Genomic DNA, 20,987 nt, shown 5'->3' with positions numbered 1-20,987 from the left:
CACTTCTCCACACCTTTAGCTCTCCCGTCTTTCACTCCCCCTGACATTCACTTGGCCATGCATTCACTGAGTCACACTCACTTCTCCCCACCTTTAGCTCTCCTGTCTTTCACTCCCCCTGGCATTCACTTGGCCATGCATTCACAGAGTCACATTTACTTCTCCACACCTTTAGCTCTCCCGTCTTTCACTTCCCCTGGCATTCATTTTGCCATGCATGCACTGAGGCGCATTTACTTCTCCACACCTTTAGCTCTCCCGTCTTTCACTCCCCCTGGCATTCACTTGGCCATGCATTCACTGAGTCACATTCACTTCTCCACACCCTTAGCTCTCCCGTCTTTCACTCCCCCTGACATTCACCTGGCCATGCATTCACTGAGTCACACTCACTCCTCCACACCTTTAGCTCTCCCGTCTTTCACTTCCCCTGGCATTCACTTTGCCATGCATGCACTGAGGCGCATTTACTTCTCCACACCTTTAGCTCTCCCGTCTTTCACTCCCCCCTGGCATTCACTTGGCCATACATTCACTGAGTCACATTCACTTCTCCACACCTTTAGCTCTCCCGTCTTTCACTCCCCCTGATATTAACCTGGCCATGCATTCACAGAGTCACATTTACTTCTCCACACCTTTAGCTCTCCCGTCTTTCACTTCCCCTGGCATTCACTTTGCCATGCATGCACTGAGGCGCATTTACTTCTCCACACCTTTAGCTCTCCCGTCTTTCACTCCCCCTGGCATTCACTTGGCCATGCATTCACTGAGTCACATTCACTTCTCCACACCCTTAGCTCTCCCGTCTTTCACTCCCCCTGACATTCACCTGGCCATGCATTCACTGAGTCACACTCACTCCTCCACACCTTTAGCTCTCCCGTCTTTCACTTCCCCTGGCATTCACTTTGCCATGCATGCACTGAGGCGCATTTACTTCTCCACACCTTTAGCTCTCCCGTCTTTCACTCCCCCCTGGCATTCACTTTGCCATGCATGCACTGAGGCGCATTTACTTCTTCACACCTTTAGCTCTCCCGTCTTTCACTTCCCCCTGGCATTCACTTTGCCATGCATGCACTGAGGCGCATTTACTTCTCCACACCTTTAGCTCTCCCGTCTTTCACTTCTCCTGGCATTCACTTGGCCATGCATGCACTGAGGCGCATTTACTTCTCCACACCTTTAGCTCTCCTGTCTTTCACTTCCCCTGGCATTCACTTTGCCATGCATGCACTGAGGCGCATTTACTTCTCCACACCTTTGCTCTCCCGTCTTTCACTTCCCCTGGCATTCACTTTGCCATGCATTCACTGAGTCGCATTCACTTCTCCACACCTTTAGCTCTCCCGTCTTTCACTTCCCCTGGCATTCACTTGGCCATGCATGCACTGAGGCGCATTTACTTCTCTACACCTTTAGCTCTCCCGTCTTTCACTTCCTCTGGCATTCACTTGGCCATGCATGCACTGAGGCGCATTTACTTCTCCACACCTTTAGCTCTCCCGTCTTTCACTTCCCCTGGCATTCACTTTGCCATGCATGCACTGAGGCACATTTACTTCTCCACACCTTTAGCTCTCCCGTCTTTCACTCCCCCTGGCATTCACTTTGCCATGCATTCACGGAGTCACACTCACTCCTCCACACCTTTAGCTCTATCGTCTTTCACTTCCCCTGGCATTCACTTTGCCATGCATTCACTGAGTCTCATTTACTTCTCCACACATTTAGCTCTCCCGTCTTTCACTTCCCCTGGTATTCACTTTGCCATGCATTCACTGAGTCGCATTTACTTCTCCACACCTTTAGCTCTCCCGTCTTTCACTTCCCCTGGCATTCACTTGGCCATGCATGCACTGAGGCGCATTTACTTCTCCACACCTTTAGCTCTCCCGTCTTTCACTCCCCCCTGGCATTCACTTTGCCATGCATGCACTGAGGCGCATTTACTTCTCCACACCTTTAGATCTCCCGTCTTTCACTTCTCCTGGCATTCACTTTGCCATGCATGCACTGAGGCGCATTTACTTCTCCACACCTTCAGCTCTCCCGTCTTTCACTTCTCATGGCATTCACTTAGCCATGCATGCACTGAGGCGCATTTACTTCTCCACACCTTTAGCTCTCCCGTCTTTCACTTCTCCTGGCATTCACTTTGCCATGCATGCACTGAGGCGCATTTACTTCTCCACACCTTTAGCTCTCCCGTCTTTCACTTCTCCTGGCATTCACTTGGCCATGCATGCACTGAGGCTCATTTACTTCTCCACACCTTTAGCTCTCCCCCGTCTTTCACTCCCCCCTGGCATTCACTTTGCCATGCATGCACTGAGGCGCATTTACTTCTCCACACCTTCAGCTCTCCCGTCTTTCACTTCTCCTGGCATTCACTTGGCCATGCATGCACTGAGGCGCATCTACTTCTCCACACCTTTAGCTCTCCCGTCTTTCACTCCCCCCTGGCATTCACTTTGCCATGCATGCACTGAGGCGCATTTACTTCTCCACACCTTTAGCTCTCCCGTCTTTCACTCCCTGTGGCAGTCACCTGGCCATGCATTCACTGAGTCACATTCACTTCTCCACACCTTTAGCTCTCCCGTCTTTCACTCCCTGTGGCAGTCACCTGGCCATGCATTCACGGAGTCACACTCACTTCTCCACACCTTTAGCTCTCCCGTCTTTCACTCCCTGTGGCAGTCACCTGGCCATGCATTCACAGAGTCACATTCACTTCTCCACACCTTTAGCTCTCCCGTCTTTCACTCCCCCCTGGCATTCACTTGGCCATACATTCACTGAGTCACATTCACTTCTCCACACCTTTAGCTCTCCTGTCTTTCACTCCCTGTGGCCGTCACCTGGCCATGCATTCATGGAGTCACATTCACTTCTCCACACCTTTAGCTCTCCCGTCTTTCACTCTCTGTGACAGTCACCTGGCCATGCATTCACTGAGTCACATTCACTTCTCCACACCTTTAGCTCTCCCGTCTTTCACTCTCTGTGGCAGTCACTTGGCCATGCATTCACTGAGTCACACTCACTCCTCCACACCTTTAGCTCTCCAGTCTTTCACTCCCTGTGGCCGTCACCTGGCCATGCATTCCCTGAGTCACACTCACTTCTCCACACCTTTAGCTCTCCCGTCTTTCACTCCCTGTGGCAGTCACCTGGCCATGCATTCACGGAGTCACATTTGCTTCTCCATACCTTTAGCTCTCCCGTCTTTCACTCGCTGTGGCAGTCACCTGGCCATGCATTCCCTGAGTCACACTCACTTCTCCACACCTTTAGCTCTCCCGTCTTTCACTCCCTGTGGCAGTCACCTGGCCATGCATTCACTGAGTCACACTCACTTCTCCACACCTTTAGCTCTCCCGTCTTTCACTTCTCCTGGCATTCACTTGGCCATGCATTCACGGAGTCACACTCACTCCTCCACACCTTTAGCTCTCCCGTCTTTCACTCCCTGTGGCAGTCACCTGGCCATGCATTCACAGAGTCACACTCACTCCTCCACACCTTTAGCTCTCCCGTCTTTCACTCCCTGTGGCAGTCACCTGGCCATGCATTCACTGAGTCACATTCACTTCTCCACACCTTTAGCTCTCCCGTCTTTCACTCCCTGTGCCAGTCACCTGGCCATGCATTCCCTGAGTCACACTCAGTCCTCCACACCTTTAGCTCTCCCGTCTTTCACTCCCCGTGGCAGTCACCTGGCCATGCATTCCCTGAGTCACACTCACTTCTCCATACCTTTAGCTCTCCGTCTTTCACTCCCTGTGGCAGTCACCTGGCCATGCATTCACGGAGTCACACTCACTCCTCCACACCTTTAGCTCTCCCGTCTTTCACTCCCTGTGGCAGTCACCTGGCCATGCATTCCCTGAGTCACACTCACTTCTCCATACCTTTAGCTCTCCCGTCTTTCACTCCCCCTGGCTTTCACTTCGTCATTACAGGGGAGGAGCCCATGTACCTCCATTCGAGCTCTGAGGCTGTGGAACACGCAGGGCTATCGCGTGGGTACCACACACTCCGGAAACGGCGTCGCACATCACAGAAACATTAACATTTGGGGGGAATTTAAAGGCCAGGGAGGAATATTGTAGCAAAAGACTGAGAATCTAATTTCTTCTTGAAGCGAATTTGAGGAGCTGGTGGCTTTGTGATTGACAAATTAAAGGCATTGTTAAAACCTGGAATAAAAGCGTAATGGAGGGTGACGTGAGTAACGACGTGTTATCACTTTGGGAAGCGGCAGACTGTCACATCTTCAGTGACGTGGAAACGCAGAAATGATGTGTGCAGACATTTCGAGCACTGAGCTACACAATTCAGTTCCAATCCAGCAACTTTTGACTTGAAACGGATGACGCTCAGCCGAAGAGATGGCACCGCTTCCAAGCTACTACTGCGCCGGGGAAGGCGGCCAGAGGCAAGCAAAGCACACTTGGAGAGAAGGTTCAGATCCCGAGCGTCTTTCAGATTTCACTTTCATAAATATCCTTATTGATAACTTGCGTCAGTTAGTCCAGAACATACGTTTTCAAATGTTGCGCCGATGGCCCCATTGTAGGTACTGTCACAAAGCTTAGCAAGACGAACACGAGAGACAGACACTACAAGATATAGTTCAACGTAGATTTTTGAGAGCCACGGTTGGAATTTCCCCTTGAAAACCATTTTTTGTCAAGCCCGCGCAATATGTGAAAGCGTTGCACTAAAAGCCTTTCAGGCAATGCGAGGGTCATTGCAGCTCAGGATAATTGCAACTTTGTTTTGAGGAGGGCAATTATCCTGTAATAACGGCCCCTTCTTTGGTCTATATGGCTGAAGTCTGTAGTGAACTCTGGTGAATTGCAAATCATATCATTTCATTATTTTGGCTTAAAATACAGAAGAGGAAAAACATATGGAGCGAGGGGGACACCCATTCAATCCAAACTGTACTATAAATGGGAACAAAACAATGCAGAATTTTGAACACAGCGGTAAAAAGAAATAGTGAGCCATGCAATGATCGAGCAATGCTTCCCCGCTCCAAATGAGTGTATCTTAATATTCTCCCCTAAAAACCTTCACCATCATTAAAAATGCAAACAGAGGAGGCGCTAGGGATGTGGTCAGGGGGAGGGCGAACGCCTTCTCTGGGCCCACCCCTGCGTATCACAAAACACGCCTCTGCCACTCACCCAGAGTATGTGCACTTAAGTTGGCCCAACGTCTGACTCCAAGGTGAGTTCACAACTTTAGGCCTATGCAAACTATAGCCTTGGAAGTAGCAGGAGAGGGCCTAGAATAGGCCACCGAGCCGCGGGCCTGTACTGTGTGCGCGCTCCAACTCAATCTATTTCTGGGCGAATTACTGTTTCGCTCTGCATTGCATTGGACTGGTGGAAGTATGGGCTGTGTGTGTGTGTGTATGTTTGTGCTGTCATGGAAATCACACCTCACACTAGTTTGTTTCAGTTTTCAATTTCCCAGACTCTGGAGGCAGGAAGGGGCTGGAGGGGCTTTAACAAAATAATTCTGCCCAGAGACAGTGGTCTGGGCACCACACACCTCATTGCTGTCTGCAGTGCCAATTTGACCATTGTTGTTGGCACCACTCCACGTTTCTTCAATGACCTTGCGAAAGTGGCCAACTTTACCGTGGTTCCATTTCACGACCTAGGTAAAAAAGGGCCAAGAGGTATTGGTGATTCGCCGCCACTTGGCTCACCCAATGTGTGCATGCCCGCGGGTGCAGCGTGCCTGAAAAGTGAGTACATTCACTAGTGACTGCGCTTATCAGTAATAGCGGTTGCGCTGGAGCTAATGAGATGCTAGGCTGGGCTAACAGTAATCCTGGGTCCTAAAACAAATGATGGAAGGAAATATGGTTTGGCATGGACTGCACAAGCATGCAGACCAGAGACATCACTAGAGAGGGGGTATGGGGGGGCTAGAGCACCGGGTCTTTTGGTTGTAGCCCAGGAAAGAAGCTCAGGGGCTACTACCAAAAGGCTAGCTAGCCCCGAGTCCCGACAGTCCCGACATTAGCCTAGCCCTGGATCTTTTCCAGACCTAGCAACACCCCTGATGCAGACAGAGTTCACAGCATGGCTTTTCTTCAATGGTGTAGAAAGCTTGAGAACACATGCACTGGCGTAACTGCCCCCCCCCCCGCAGCCCACGGTGAGGGGGGGCGCTCAGCAAGGCATCGATTGTGTTGGTTTCGGTAACTTAAAAGTGTATGCTCTGGGGGCCACTGTTTTGAATGCGGCTCTGGATTCTGTTGGTGTGAAACACGCAAAGCAAAACTCTCTTTCGCAGTTAGGGCTCCAGTAACTATAACATGGGCCGCGTGATGAAGTGGTGTTATGTGCTGTCATGTTACGCTGCGGTGTGTTTTGTTACTATGCCTTGTATTGAACTGAATCACCGCCCTAGGATTTGCAAATCCCCTATTCTTGTCTATAAAGTGCAGTATTGTGTCCAAGCCCGGGGATCAAGGGAGCGCTTTTCAAGTCATAGTGAAATGAAATGATATTTTATTTATATCGCGCTCGTACACAAGTGTTTCAGAGCGCGACCAGGCAAAGGGAGGGGAACAGGGGAGAACAAAAAAAAAAAAAACACAGCAATCTTACTAGGTCCAGTGACGTTAAGAAAGCGCAAGTGCATGGAAAATGGAAAAGGGGGAAAGCGCATGGAAGGGGGGAGAAGTGGAAAGCACGTAACAGAGTAGAGAGGAGAATAAATACTAAATAAAATAAATAAGAGGGGGGAAGAAAACAAATGAAGGAAGCAGAGATACAAGGGAGGGGGAACTAACAACGGGGGTGGCCGAGGGCGGCCCATTTGGGAAACAGGGGGAAGCAGATCGCCCATTCCCAGGATAGGTGGGGAGCAGAGGGTGTGTAAAATTGGGGATCTTTAGTAATGTGTAATGTGCTGCCCATTTGCAGGTGCAGTTTGGGAGCTCATGGAAGAGCTTGCTCGATAAGCTGGGCACAAGCATGCCTACTTGTCAAAGCAAGAATAGTATTTGCAAAGCAAAAACAAATACAATCTTTGGGTGCAACAGCATGGGGGAGCATGAAAGTGATGTCTAGTGCCACGCGACTTGGTATGAGGGTTCTGTGGCGTGGGTCAACTGGAATGCAAGCCACAATTCTGTACACATGCAGAAAAGCACGGACATGTCCTCATTCCTGTTGATCTGTCATCCTGCCCATGTGTGAACCAGCGGTACACAATGCTCTATAGGGCCAACCAGTGTTGGGCGCTTAACTGGTGCGAGCTAGGATTGGACGACCAAAGGGAAATCTGTAAAGTGCAACTAGGAGCATAAAAAGTAAGTACTAGACATATATAGTGAATCTACTGAAAAGGATTTACAATGGCACTGCTGGCATACATTCTACACACAGGCATCATGAAAATGTGGTAATATGCGCTTGCATACTTTGGGTGCCCTTTTATCTATGGAAGTTTTCAGTGTGTTGCCAAATGTGTGCTGAAACCTACTAGTTTAAAAGAAACTTCAGGGGGACGAATCCCTCCCAATAACTTTTTACTACTTGGCGTTTCCTCGCTACGCCCAGTCGTTCATGCTATTCTATGAGACATGTTTATATCCCTCAACTAAAAATCTTCACCCGCCGCCACTGGGCTCGAATCATTCAGAATGCCGGCACCCTTTTAAGACCTCACACGACTGAACGCAACAATTAAATAATCCATTTTCATTGGAACGCCAGAGGATACAAAAAGTTTGCTTGACAAGGCGTTACACCACTGTTACGAGTTACAAAAACAGACGCGTTCTGCAGGTGACGGGCATCCTAGAAGTGAATTCGATACATAACAGGAAGCCAACGGCCTTACCTCATACTCAAAGTCTTCTGTCCTGTCGGCGTCCGTGGGCATGCTGGACAGATACTCATTGCCGTCGTACAATTCGTGCTCCATCGGGTGAAGGGAATGGCAGCTGGGATAGAACACAAAACATTTCTATTAAATTAAGAACAACACAAATGTATTGGCTACATTGTTAGAAGCAGTTACTAGCATGACACTGGGCCTCATTACGAGTCCGGCAGTAACCCTCGTAACACTTTACCGGCACATGACATTACAAGTCCCGGCGGATTGGGAAGTCAGGCGCCAGAACATGCTAGTCCCCATTCTCATGGAGCCCCATAGGTCTACACGGGAGTGGGGAGACAGAAGCATCGGCACCGTTTCTAACGGTGCCAGTGCTTCCATGCAAACTCTGCAGACGGTGCCCCCGCCGGCAGAGTTGTACTGTGGCAGTCCGGAAAGGGTGTTGGTACGGTGCGACCGGCACCCCTTATTGCCAGATCGCCACTGTTGTAATAAGGCCCGCTGCCTTAGAATAACAATAAGAAGGTCATGCTAAGTGCATGCAGGAAGTTAGGCTTGCGCCAAATATCTGCTCAGAGAACACAAATAACTTTACTTCACACATCTGAGTTCCAATTGCTCTTATTGTATAATGGTGCCATTGAATTGCTGGTTGGCTTTATTAACCCTTTCACTGATAACTCTTCGTGGGAGCCACACACCAACAGTCAAAAAAATGATATAGATAATGACAGTGACCCATTGGACCTGGGGGGGAGGGGCACACTCCAAATCTTAGTCTGCGAGCATAGCTCCAAAGGCCCAAACCGGATCATTTCTTTCAGATCCAACTCAAAAACCCAAAGTCACTCAAGGGCTTGAGCGGAGTGATGCCCAAGGTGTGCTGTCAGAGGCGTGCTCACTGTTGCAGGCGTGTCTCCACAGAAAGGGTTTGTTTTAATATTCACTCTCATTGGGCCGCTGGAATATCAGTCCAAGGCTGGAGGCCACGTTAGGCGGTGGCGCACTGACCTCATTTATAGAGATGCCGGCCCACAGTGGCTGGCGGATAGGAGTCAGTCTAGCGACACAGCATCCGCATTCACACAACAGAACGCCCCCAAATACCCCAGAACAGATACGTGGCATTGCTGGGTTGTGCCGGGTGCTACTATCCCTGCACTCTTGCCTGGAAGTTCAGGAGTCCACCACATGGCTGTAATGCTTGGGCTCGGGATAACAGGAGGGCTATCATGAGCAAAGGACCCTCAGTGCCAACGGCCATCTCCTCGCACAATGGTGGCAACCCCAAAGTCCCTTACCTGGCAAGGCATACATTAGTTTTCAAGAATTGATTAGCAGAGTTTGCTAATTAAACCTTTCTTGATTAGCAAACACACTTATTTGATTAGCAATTTTGTACTATCGTTTTTAATATCACCAGAGGATTTGCGTACCCAAGACATACAATGAGCAACAATGCAGCATGTGTTTTGCTTCTGAAATAAGACAACAGTCACAGTGAAAGGAATGTCTTTAAAATATAAAGTTTACCTGTATTAACAGACAACTCCCCTTACCCCACAAAACAAATATGAGAAATATTCCCAAATAGTTTTTTCCAGTGCAAGTCTCTGTGCCACTGGCTGCAGTCAGGGTTGTGTGGGGAAGTGTCCCTGTATGGTTTATGCCTGCCACGTCGTGTGTTGTGTAAACAGAAGTTTACAAGTTGCATTAACAAGTTAAACGTAACACAAAAGTCAGCAGTGGAGAGTTAGTTGTATGGCGTTGCATCAGGCAGGGTAATATGAAACTTCAGATGGACAAGATGGCCCTTGCCGGAAATGTGTATTCACTTGAATCAATATAGCGACAAACATTGCCTTTGGGAATAGTAACAGCCTGCCATCCCGAGCTGGTAAGTCCAGATCACAGCCCAGCTGCCCCCGAAAGCAGTATTTATCGCTATAAGAACCCTGGCCAGGATCAAGGGTACTGAGACTTTTTAAGGGAAGCAGGCTTATAAACTACAAACAAATGTGTCTGCAATTGGAAAATGCTGTCTCCAGCAACTGGTGGCTGGCTGGGAGGGACGAATGTCACTCAGGAGCTAGGTGGGATGAGAAAGTGCAGAGAGTTAGTGTGGGGGCAGGGTGAAATTGGGCGAGGGACTCCAGTGGAAGCAACAGAGAACGTCGCTCAGAGCACCAGCCCCAAGATGGCAGCCAGGAGAGATACGCAGGGGCCGTCGTACCGTGGGGCGTTAGATGGCAGATTCCACTTGCAGTGTGTTCATATAGCAAGAGAACTGGAGACGGAATACAGTGTATGCTGTTGCAGTAGGTCTGCAGATGTACAAACTGGATGGAACTATTGATCACTACTTTACGTAAGCACCTAGTCAGTTTTGGGTCTTCATTTTGTAATAACAAAGACAAAGCTGGCTACTAAGCGATGGAGATGTAGTGGGTAGCGAATTGGGCAAAACAGGTGGAAAATTGTAATTTGTGAACTGCCGCTTCCAGGGTAGCTGGTTTAAATTAACAGGTTGATTAGATAGAATGTCAAGGAGCTTACAATTTGCTTTTGGAATTTGCTCATGCGTTAGGCGCCAGCTGCACATATTGTTATTGTTATTTTGCATTTATATAGCGCCTTATATACCATTGGTATGGTCTGAAGGCGCTGGTAGGTTGAACGCCCTCGGGAACCGAAGTTCAGATCAGTAGAGGGAGTAGAGAGAGTCAAAAGGTGCGTGTGAGCACCGGGTATGTGTGCAGCTCGTGCGGTATCCGTGTAATAGCTGCTTTCTAGCGGTAGGTGTGATGGTTGAGAGGTCAGGAGTATGTGTTCGTTCTGGCAGGATTTATCCAGACCGCATGTGGCTGCGTTAGGCCTGAGGAGAACGCCTGGCTGGGGTGTGTGTAACCAGCAGTGATTACTTAGAATGATGTGGAGTGAGCGGCGAATGTTGGTATGAGAACAGTTATACCGAATGGTGTCATAGCATCTCTGTGTTCTAGTTGAGTGGTGATGTAAGGAGAGAGTAAGCGTGGTGATGAGATATGGTGGGTTATTTGCCCTTTCAGACATTCTCTGCATTCCAAACCATACTATATACGTCACACAAATTCTATGTGCTCCAGTCCATTCCATGCACTTCTATCCACTCTTGTTTGCCCCAAGCATGCATTCTTGACTGCCTCACGCATGCACTCCTGTCTGTCCCATGCATGCACACCTGTCTGCCTCATGTATGCACTCCTGTCTGCTCCACGCTTGCGCACCTGGCTGGTCCATGCTCTACGCATTCGGCAGCTCGACGTATTCATCTATTCTACGCACTCATCCGTATTGGATGCAATCTGTGCTTGTTCGTTCTACATACTCGTCCACTCTACGCAACACATCCGTTCACTCTGGGGACTCGTCACTCTACGGACTCTGGGAACATATACATGTAACCAGCATGTTACAAAGGTAGGATTTCCATCAAAAACATTAAGCTGTGTGATAGCGTACATTTTCAAATGTGTTCTCTCATGCTTGTCATTATGATGTCACAGCCCCTACACAATTAAATATAGTTCACAATGTGAGCTTTAGATACACTAGCCTACACTGAACTTTGCGGAAAACATTAGATAATGCAGTGTTTTATAGAAGTCATACTGTAATTAGGCTTTTATAGAAGTCATACTGTAATTAGGCTTTTTTGTAACAACTTATAGTCATGGTAATGGGACTGCAAGACTTACTTTCTCAAAAGGTCACACGTATTGATCTTTGTAAAACAGAATATAGTTTGCTTAATAAAAATATCCCCCTGGTTAATGCTGGTTTGCAATTATTTGAAAAAGAAACACCTTTTCTTGGCTAACACTCCCAACAAAAGAGCCTCGGCACCCTAAAGAGTTGAGGAGAAGATTGCTGCTGGACTCTCTCCACTAGTCCAATTGAACTTGCTGTGAACAAAGAAATTAGGGTTTAGAGAGCCATAAGGGCAACAAAAGAATGCAGGGTGAGCTGCGTTTTCTTTAACCAGACTGACTTAAATCAGCAGCTGCGCTACAAAGGTGTCAAAATAATTAGCAAACCTTTGGAATTACATAGCAAATTTGCAATGAGATAGTGCTTATTTTATACCTCGCCTGATTGTAACTTTCTTTTCACTGATCCTTCATTCAGACACAAGGGCAGAGATGGGCAGGAAATATCCCTCATTAAGCATCTTTACATTAAGACAAAGTCTTAATGATGGAATTAATGCCAAGGTTATTCTTCATGCAACATCATCAATTTTTGCATTCCTTCATAGGATAATGACATGAACTAACCATTACCAAAGAAAACATTTGACAAATGGGAGTATACAGTCCTGAGGAGTTGATTTTATTTTAATTGTGTTAAGGATTGCTGCCTTTATTAAATACAGGTAATGATTAATATAAGCTGCAGGAACAATGTTAGCTATGGACACACCCTGTCATTAGCTGTGTCAAGATTGTAGTATAGTATAAAATAGAATAATCCATACATCAATTCCTTTATTAACTTGGTTGCCATCAATTAAAGGGTATTTAAATATTTGACATTCAATTTATTTATTTATATATACCACCACCACCACCACCTCAAGAAAGAGCAAAGGGTGGTGTGGAAGAGGAAACATTGAGCTTATTTCCAACCAAGAGGCATAGAAAAACACCTAAAACATAAAAATGTAAAGAATTTGAGATTGAGCTATGAATAATGGGGATATATTCTACCAAGGAGCTTCAAGAGTGATCTGGTAGACGATGAGGGTGGTGCAGCGGGAAATCAACAGAAATAAGGATCGAGCTGAGGGGGACGAGGGCGGTGCAGCGGGAAATCAATAGAAATAAGGATTGAGCTGAGAGGGACGACGAGGGCGGTGCAGCGGGAAATCAACAGAAATAAGGATCGAGCTGAGAGGGACGACGAGGGCGGTGCAGCGGGAAATCAACAGAAATAAGGATCGAGCTGAGAGGGACGACGTGGGTGGTGCAGCAGGATATCAACAGAAACAAGGATTGAGCTGAGAGGGAGCAAAACATGAACACTTTCAAATGATAATCCAGAGGAGAGGTAGTGAAACCAGAGAGAGAATACAGCGAGGGAAGAAGATCGAGCCTTGAGGGTGAACAAGACCAAGAGGAAGAATACCACAATTGCCATGCCACAACCCAGAGTAGGAGCTATTCTTCCTTTCTTCACTTTCCTCCCCAGAGACTCACTGTCTCCAGAGCCCCGTTTCTCTCTAGAGTGGACTATTGCAACAGCCTCTTTCTTAATCTGCCTTCCTCTACTTTCCGCCCTCTGCAACTCATTCAGAACAGGACTGCAAGGCTTTTCCTTGGACCCAAGCCCAGGTATTGTATCCCTCCAGCCCTGAAATCTCTCCACTGGCTACCGGTGGCTGCAAGGATCAAGTTCAAGACCCTCTGCATTGTACACAAGGCTTTCTGGGTTCGGAGCCCACACTAAATCCAACCCTCTCTTCCTAAACACCTTTCTTCTCGAGCCTTTTGCTCAGCTACCTCCAGCGCTCTGATGGTCAGACGCTTCTCCAGGCAGAGAGTGGGGGGGGGGTGGATCTCTCTTTTGTGCAGAGTGCCTCCCTCTGGAACAGCCTCCCTGCCCCCCTTAAACTCGAGCAGGACCACCTCAGTCTCCGGAAGCAGTTCATGACCTTCCTATATGCTTCTGCTTTCTCTCTCTCCCTCCCTCCCTTCCTGACCTACCTGTCTGCTGACTGGTTGCCTGGCTACCCTCTGAACCCTATGGGCACCAGGCTCCTCTAAGACCAGTAGCACCTCCACTGCCTCCTGGCCTACTGAACACATACAGGCTGTATCTGTAACCCAACAGTCCCCTGCCTTCTTGCACTTACCCAGAGCCGGCTGCTCCGGGCTGCACTAACTCAGAGCAATGCTGCCCTTTTGCACGCCCCCCTTCCCGCCCCTTGGCACTTCTCTTCTCCCTCGCCCCCTGCACTTGCACGATCTGAATGACACAAGGCCTAGAAAGATCGTTGTTTTGTCCTACCTTGTCTTGTCGCGCCTAGAAACACTTGTACACAGGCACGTTATAAATGACTCATCATATCATATCATTGCAAATGAAGCAACATGCCAAAAGAAGAAAGAGAGGAGCAGAAAAAAGAAGGGAGGACCACGAGAATAGAGTTACTCGTAAGGCTGGAACAGTGTCAAGTGTGAGTGGCTATTACTGTACCGCCGCACAGCTTGCTGATTATTCTGAAGCATGTTGGAGTGGTTGTGCATTCAGGCACACGACTCATCTCATGGCTGTACAAGGCAGCATGAAGTACACAAAAGCAACACTCTCGCTGAGGCCTAAGGGCATGCGGCACGCAAACACAAATACAATAAATACATAAGTAAATAGTCCTATTCATTCTGCCCAGTGCAACGTGTTCCTTACAGAGATTGTCACCCTAGGTCCTGAATTCCAAGGTGGTCTGAGGGAGGACATTTAAATGCACACTCACAAAGGAAGCCTGCGGAGTACATCTATGACAATATACAAAAGATAAATCCCTACATTATAGTGTCCTAACTAAATCCAAGATTGTATTCTGAAAATGCCATTAATTAAGAGGGGTTCCTGTAGTTTGCCTTCATCATCCAGTGCTTAAATGACATGGCCCAGGTAGGTCTCCAATCATTAATGTGCCTGTGGTCAGCAATCCCAAACACACTGCCTGCCATCTATATGAGGTAGACGTGGCTTGTGGGTAGTATGACAAGATGCCATCTGCACGCTACTCCACAATCCTAAGCTTTTTTGATTTTGTAACACGAAATAATGCTGATAATTCTTTCAGATAATGATCTTCGCTAATCAGGCATGACTTTCTGAATGCTTAATGCGAAAAATGTATAGTGCACATGTGTTCTCTTGACTAGGCCATGTCTACTGACATGCAAGCAACTGTTGGGCGGTTTGGAAACATGGCAGACACAAAGGAACACGTCTGACCGCCTGCTGTAAACTAAAGTACCTATGGATGCCGATGACCCAATTATTATATAAATGTTCCTCTCCTAGGCCTTGTGGCACAGTGAGAAATACATATAAAAATATACGTGGCTTGCTACAGTGGGCATTGGGAGGCTACAGGTATGGTGTGGAGAGCCTGGTTCACAGATTCCTATTAAAGACACATTAAACGACGTGGCTTTCCTTATCACTGTGGGCGACCCATGCCTATTTTACTAACGAAGAGGCTCGTCTGTCATATGTGAAAGTAACAAAAAAAAAAAAAGGAAACAAGTCAGCTGTGCAAAACTAACCTAACTGACACTACCACTACGAGAACTAACAGCAGGAGAATGACTCCCTTCTCCCGAGGCGGAGAACTAACAGCAGGAGAATGACTCCCTTCTCCCGAGGCGGAGAACTAACAGCAGGAGAATGACTCCCTTCTCCCGAGGCGGAGAACTAACAGCAGGAGAATGACTCCCTTCGCCTCGGGTACTTACAGTACTGGTCGAGAGTGCTCTTGCTTAATGCACCATTCTTAAATGATATCTTGTGAATTCATGGATTAGTCTTTGTAATTCTTCAAAGGGAGGACTGACTGTTCGCGTCTCCTCGGAATTCCCTTCGGGCGATCTCTTGTAAGATCTTTACTTTTATTATTATTATTATTATTATTATTATCTATTAGCCGGGGTGTTGATTTCAACACATTCTTGATTTGACTTGTTATTCTGATAGACTTTCTCCCCAGGGTGATTATAATTCAATGTGTTCTTGTCTACTTGGCTTGACACATATTCCACTTGTATAGTTCCTCTGATCGCTGATTTATAAGATTCTCTCTCTTTATTACTCTGTTCATCTTCTATAGAATACTGGATGTCTTCCCCCTTCTCCCAGGGTAACATAATGCACTGTTCCTTTCTCTCCACACTTAGATTTAAAGAATCTCTTTCTAGTTCTTTAACTTCTGATTTGACTTTGTCTTGTCACTTCTACTCAGATTAGGTCTTTGCACATTATAACGATAACGTGACTCCCGGTCTCCCTGTTACCTTCTAGTATGCTGGACGGCGTCCACAGGAGTCTCGTTCATCGGCAGCCCTTTGTCTGATCTCGTTTTGCTTCTGGCATATCTCCATCAGCATTCGCTACATTGGATTTGTCTGGCCGCATGGGCTCTCTCTGTGTTTCGGCGCGTAACTGTGCACCGTCCTGTGTAGTTTTTCCGGTGGTGTCAGTGAACTTCTGTGCACCGGCGGTCCACAACAAATGCTTCGTGGTGGCGCCACCTCCTCTCCCCGGGCTTCTGCTCTTCGGGTTGCTCTCTCTCTCTCTGGGTTCATCAAAGCATTGGCATCCCGGTTTTCAATGCCAAGCTATTTTGAATCTCATGGGCCTCCTGGCCTATCTGTTTCTCTCTCTCCTTAGCTGTCACGTAGCTCAGGGTCATACCATGCTCACATCTCAACTTCTCTCTCTCCAGGTCACATCGCCTGGAGTGTTACGTAGCTGGGGGTCTTCCCGTGTGTTTGTTTGAGCCAATCCCTCTCCAGCTGTCTCTCCCTCCCCAGGTCACACTCGTAAGGTGTTGCCGACACTACGTTCTTTAACACACTTATCTCAGTGGATTGGATATTTTACTTTAAGGGACATGCTCTTTCTCAACCATAACAGTGTCTATTAAGTGTTTCTTTGTCCCAGTCTTGCTTTGTAATATTGTAGGGCATCCCATGTAGGCCATGGTGTACACAGCTGTAGAGATTACTCACTGGAACGGGAGTCCTTGTCCCCAAAGGGGGAGTCTCTCTCGGTTACGTCCCACTTACCTCGACCTTTAGGAAGGGTGCTGCGGAGCGTGCTTACCTCTCTAGCCTCACGGGGCGGGGGCTCACGCTTGGGAAGATGGGATGAACTCCCTAGATTCGTTACAATGGTCAAACCCATTTGATGTCTTTTTATTGCACTGACTTTTCAGTCACCCCTTCAACTGCCAGAATTGTGTGTATATTGCCATCTAGGGTTGAGTTCCTCTCATAGCAGGATGTTAATTCCTGCTCTAGAGGCACGCCTTCTTCTCTAATGGGAAGGCTTAGGATTTAGCCCCAGGGATACGGAGGGGACCAGTAATTCAACTGAAACTCTGCCAGTGCAATTAGCATAACACACCAGGGTGGGCTATAGTGGAGATTCTTGATGTAAGCCAGACAAGGGGGGCGTTTAGGGTATCCCAGGAGAAAAGGCACGCACACACACACACTTCCTGTGCCCCTTCCCCACTTCCTACAGGTAAGACACTCTGGGAGTTGACACCAGAATGCAAAACTCTGGTTATACCAAGCTGAGGTTTGTCGTTTTCAGGAGGCTTGAGATCGAAGGCCCCAATCCAATTTTGCAAAATGATTATATACCCCCCGCCTTTGACCTTTGAATTAAACCTTTTTGTACACCAGAAGAAGAATTATGCTGCAAATGGATAAGGGTAAAATCTGTCCAAAGTCCTCTGTCAATGAAGTAAAGATCAAGATTACCAAGGAAGTAGCAAGACCTCTCCTCAGCCACATACACCTTGTAATGACCTGCTGTTCGAACAAGACCTACCTGCTGCCTTGACACTGATACCCAAGACCCTCAATACTGCAATTGACAGGACCCGGCATGTGCTCTCTGGCAATCGTACGGGCTAGGAAGGGAAGAAGAAGGACACCCTGGACAGGTTCCCACAGCATCTCAGGAATATAGCAACAGTTTTGGGCTCTGTTTCTTGCCTCAAACATTTGCCTGCTGACTCGACTGCTATAATCATTTTTGAGCCGCTAAAAGACCCACAGAAATGTGTTTAGCATTCAATGCTTTTGGAGCCATCGCGCCTACGACTAGAACCATTGTAAGCAATTGCCTCAAACCGTCTCCACCCCACTCGACCCATCGGGGAGCACAGACTTCAACTATCTTGATGTCGACCTGAGTCATTGGGGAATCCGACTAGCACCCTCACGCCACCTTTTCCAACTGCTGGAAAGTGTCTATAGACCTGGTTGATGCTGTTGAGCCCCACATCAAGGCAGAAAGGTATTTCTAGTGGTTCTGTACCCTTGGCCTGGTTTAAAGGACACGAGCGATATTGAAGACACCACCCTTTACCTTTTTTTTTAAAAGATGTATTCTTAAAATGTGAACATTTTTGCAAAGACAACTGCCTGCATACCCCTGCCTTCATTTGCAAGGTAGATATTTGTATCCAAAAGTCTGCATATTCTGTGCATTCATTTACACTGGTGGGTTTTTAGTATTTCAAATAGTTTTTTTGTATTTTTTAGTTTCATTAAAGACTTTGATAGGATCTTGATTTGAGAAGTCTTTTATTTTGATGCAAGAGTACTATTTTTGGATAGTTCCTTGCTGGCTCACAACCTTCTTGAAGACCCTCTGACAGCCTGTCCTTGGTCCATAATATCTTAAGCAGAGGAAAGAGGTGTCCCGTTCATCTTGTGCTTTTTTCTTCTTTGCGATTGCGATCCCCGCTGGGTTAGTAGTAGTGTCGGACTGAGAAAGCATTTAAAACCTACTACTCAGCTCTGCACTCATTTCCTCACAGGGAGACATCTTCACACTTAAGAGAGCCCCCCTGCCTCTATTCCTGGGCATTCAACCAGGGCATGCAAGGTATTGGAGAATCTGAAAAGCTTCACATGGGGCCTCATTACGACCCTGGCGTTGGACCATGGTGCTGTTAGCACCATGGTCCATGCTGGATTCCGCCATGGTGGATGGCAGAATTACCGCCCCATTATAAGGTTGGTGGGGCGGTAATTCCCCATTCACCATGGCCCCTTCCCCATTCCCATTTTTGGCCCATAGGGCACAATGGGAATGGGGAAGGCGCTAATTACGGCACCGTAAATTACGGTGCCGTAATTAGCACCAAGGTCCCTTAGCCGGTTGGACTTTAACGCCTGCAAAAAGCAGGCGTTAAAGTGTGAATCGGGCGTTAAGGGTTTAACGGCGCCGCAGCCTTTTACGCTGCCGTTAACCTCTTAATGCCAGGGTTGTAATGAGGCCCATGTTCTCCTGAATATTTCTCATGTTGTGATTTTGTGTAATTTTCTGCAGATACTTTCTTAATGTGCGCCCTGAGGAAGGTACAGTCATGAATTAATGGGGCAATGTGTATTGTGTTGGTTCATTATTTTGTTGCCCGTTTTTTGTTTCGCTGATTGAGCTCGGGCCATGCATCATTGTTAAGATTACATTTGATGCATGATTTTGGGACTCGTCTTCTTTATATACATGCGTGGATACACCGTTGAGTTGGGATCGCAATTCAAACCCGTGAGGCTTGTCATTGTCTTGCATCCGGGACAAATGCATTGCCCCCGGGCTATCCCCCCGGCCATCAATTTGAGTGTTGCACACGTGGGCATAAATCATTTTGTTGCAATCATTTTTAGGTTTCCCAGGTGATTTAGGTGGCACGCTTTAGATTGACAGGTGTGGTCCGTGTAGGGCCAGACGCGGCAAGTTTCCAGAATGGCCACAATGCCTTTCCACAAATGCAAGGTTTCTGGCATCCGTGTATGTCTTGCCTTGGTCTCTATTTAGCCCTCTTCCATTTTCCCCAGAACCTACAACTTGCCTTCACCTACATAACCATTCTAAAATAAAATATTGCCTAAATGGTCCTTCATAAATACAGCAATTTCCTTCTCGGAGGCGATAGGGCCCGGATTACAGGTTTGGGGGAGGGGTGCTCCTTCGAGGCTTCTACATCCTTATATAACCGCTCCTTCTTTTAAACACCACGAAGACCATTGCAGAAATGTTTGCTATGAAAACTCAAAAGGGAGAATTGTAGATTAGACTATACTTGTGTAAAATATGTTGACAAAGGATCCTATTCCGGTCACCACTGCTAGGTTTCTCTGCGCTACCTCTGTTATTGTTGAATTGTTTTGTGTTCTCCAAACATTTTATCGGCTGTTGCTGATCATGCAATTTAAATCTAACTTGTTGTTTTGACTTTGGAAATTGAATGCTCTTTGTAGTGTTAGCAGTATAGGTTTAGAGTCCATTTTCCTCAGTCCCATGTCAATGCGGTTATTTTTAGTGCATTTCAAGGCGTTAACGGTCCACACAACTCTGCGGTAGCGGGCCGCAGGTCATAGCTCTGGGCCTCGAGGTGCACAGGCAGGGCAGGTTATAATGTTAACCACCATGAATTTTGTATGGGATACATTTGCAATCAATGGATCCAAATGGGAACAGAGGGACTTGCACCACTGAGCTAGGCTATTTCTGCCATTTAAACAAACTCCACAGTCAAACTTCTATAAACCGAGATACAGACATCCTCAGCACTGAGAAGACCAACCACAGCTACTTACGTACCTGTCGGACAACAGGAACGGACAGACATCTGGAACCGGCGGAGTAGACGGTCGCAGCTTGGCCAAAGCCATGATATGCTCAAAGGTGATGTCGGTTTGCGTGCTGACGGTCACGAGCTGTGCTTCCTGTGGCGTTCCATGCCCTCTGTTCATCGGCGCATGCCGTAGAACCTGTACGACAATCGGATCCTTGGCATTGCGGAACGCTTGCACAGCCTCCTCGTGAGTGGCTTTCGTAAGATCCTTTCCATTGACCTAAGAGGAATAAAGAAAATCGTAAGTCTAGAAACTTCTCAACATTAAAGTCATCTCGAAAAACATCATAAATAATTCATTTAGCCGCACACCACATTGTAATGAACTTTTCGTTGTCGACCAATCAAGCGAAAACGATTAGGATTTAGCTTGGAAGCAGAAGTCTTTGTGCTACATTTAAAAACTTTGCAGGAATCCAATTTGAAGACATAGAGCTTTAGAAGAGCATTTCTGCAGTTTGTCAAGCATTACATACATATTGAATTAGCGGGGCCGTCGATTGGCTTTCACCTTCGTCGCCATGGAGAGTGATTTCAGATCTGTGAGCCTCGGCCCTAATTCTGTATGCACCACATTTCAGATGTTATTCAAAAATTAAAGCTTTATGCGGTTAGGCTGCAAAATAACAAACAGATTAATTTAAAGTCTCTTAGAGGATTCAGCGCCTGAACA

General features: G+C 47.2%; 1 protein-coding gene across 1 annotated transcript in view; it reads right to left on the bottom strand.

Annotated features, from left to right (window-relative positions):
- Positions 1–20,987, bottom strand: part of PDZRN4 (PDZ domain containing ring finger 4) — a 494,262-nt gene that overhangs the window by 219,733 nt on the left and 253,542 nt on the right. Inside the window, exons 2-3 of the mRNA XM_069627988.1 lie at positions 20,281–20,534; positions 7,885–7,987 (exon numbers count right to left, since the gene is read on the bottom strand). Of these exons, the coding sequence (XP_069484089.1) occupies positions 7,885–7,987; positions 20,281–20,534 (357 nt within the window). The remainder of the gene's footprint in view (positions 1–7,884; positions 7,988–20,280; positions 20,535–20,987) is intronic.

The sequence above is a fragment of the Ambystoma mexicanum genome, chromosome 12, assembly GCF_040938575.1.
Source record: "Ambystoma mexicanum isolate Mex_15411 chromosome 12, UKY_AmexF1_1, whole genome shotgun sequence".
Taxonomy (NCBI): Eukaryota; Metazoa; Chordata; class Amphibia; order Caudata; family Ambystomatidae; genus Ambystoma; species Ambystoma mexicanum.
This window is presented reverse-complemented; position numbering and strand designations above follow the sequence as displayed.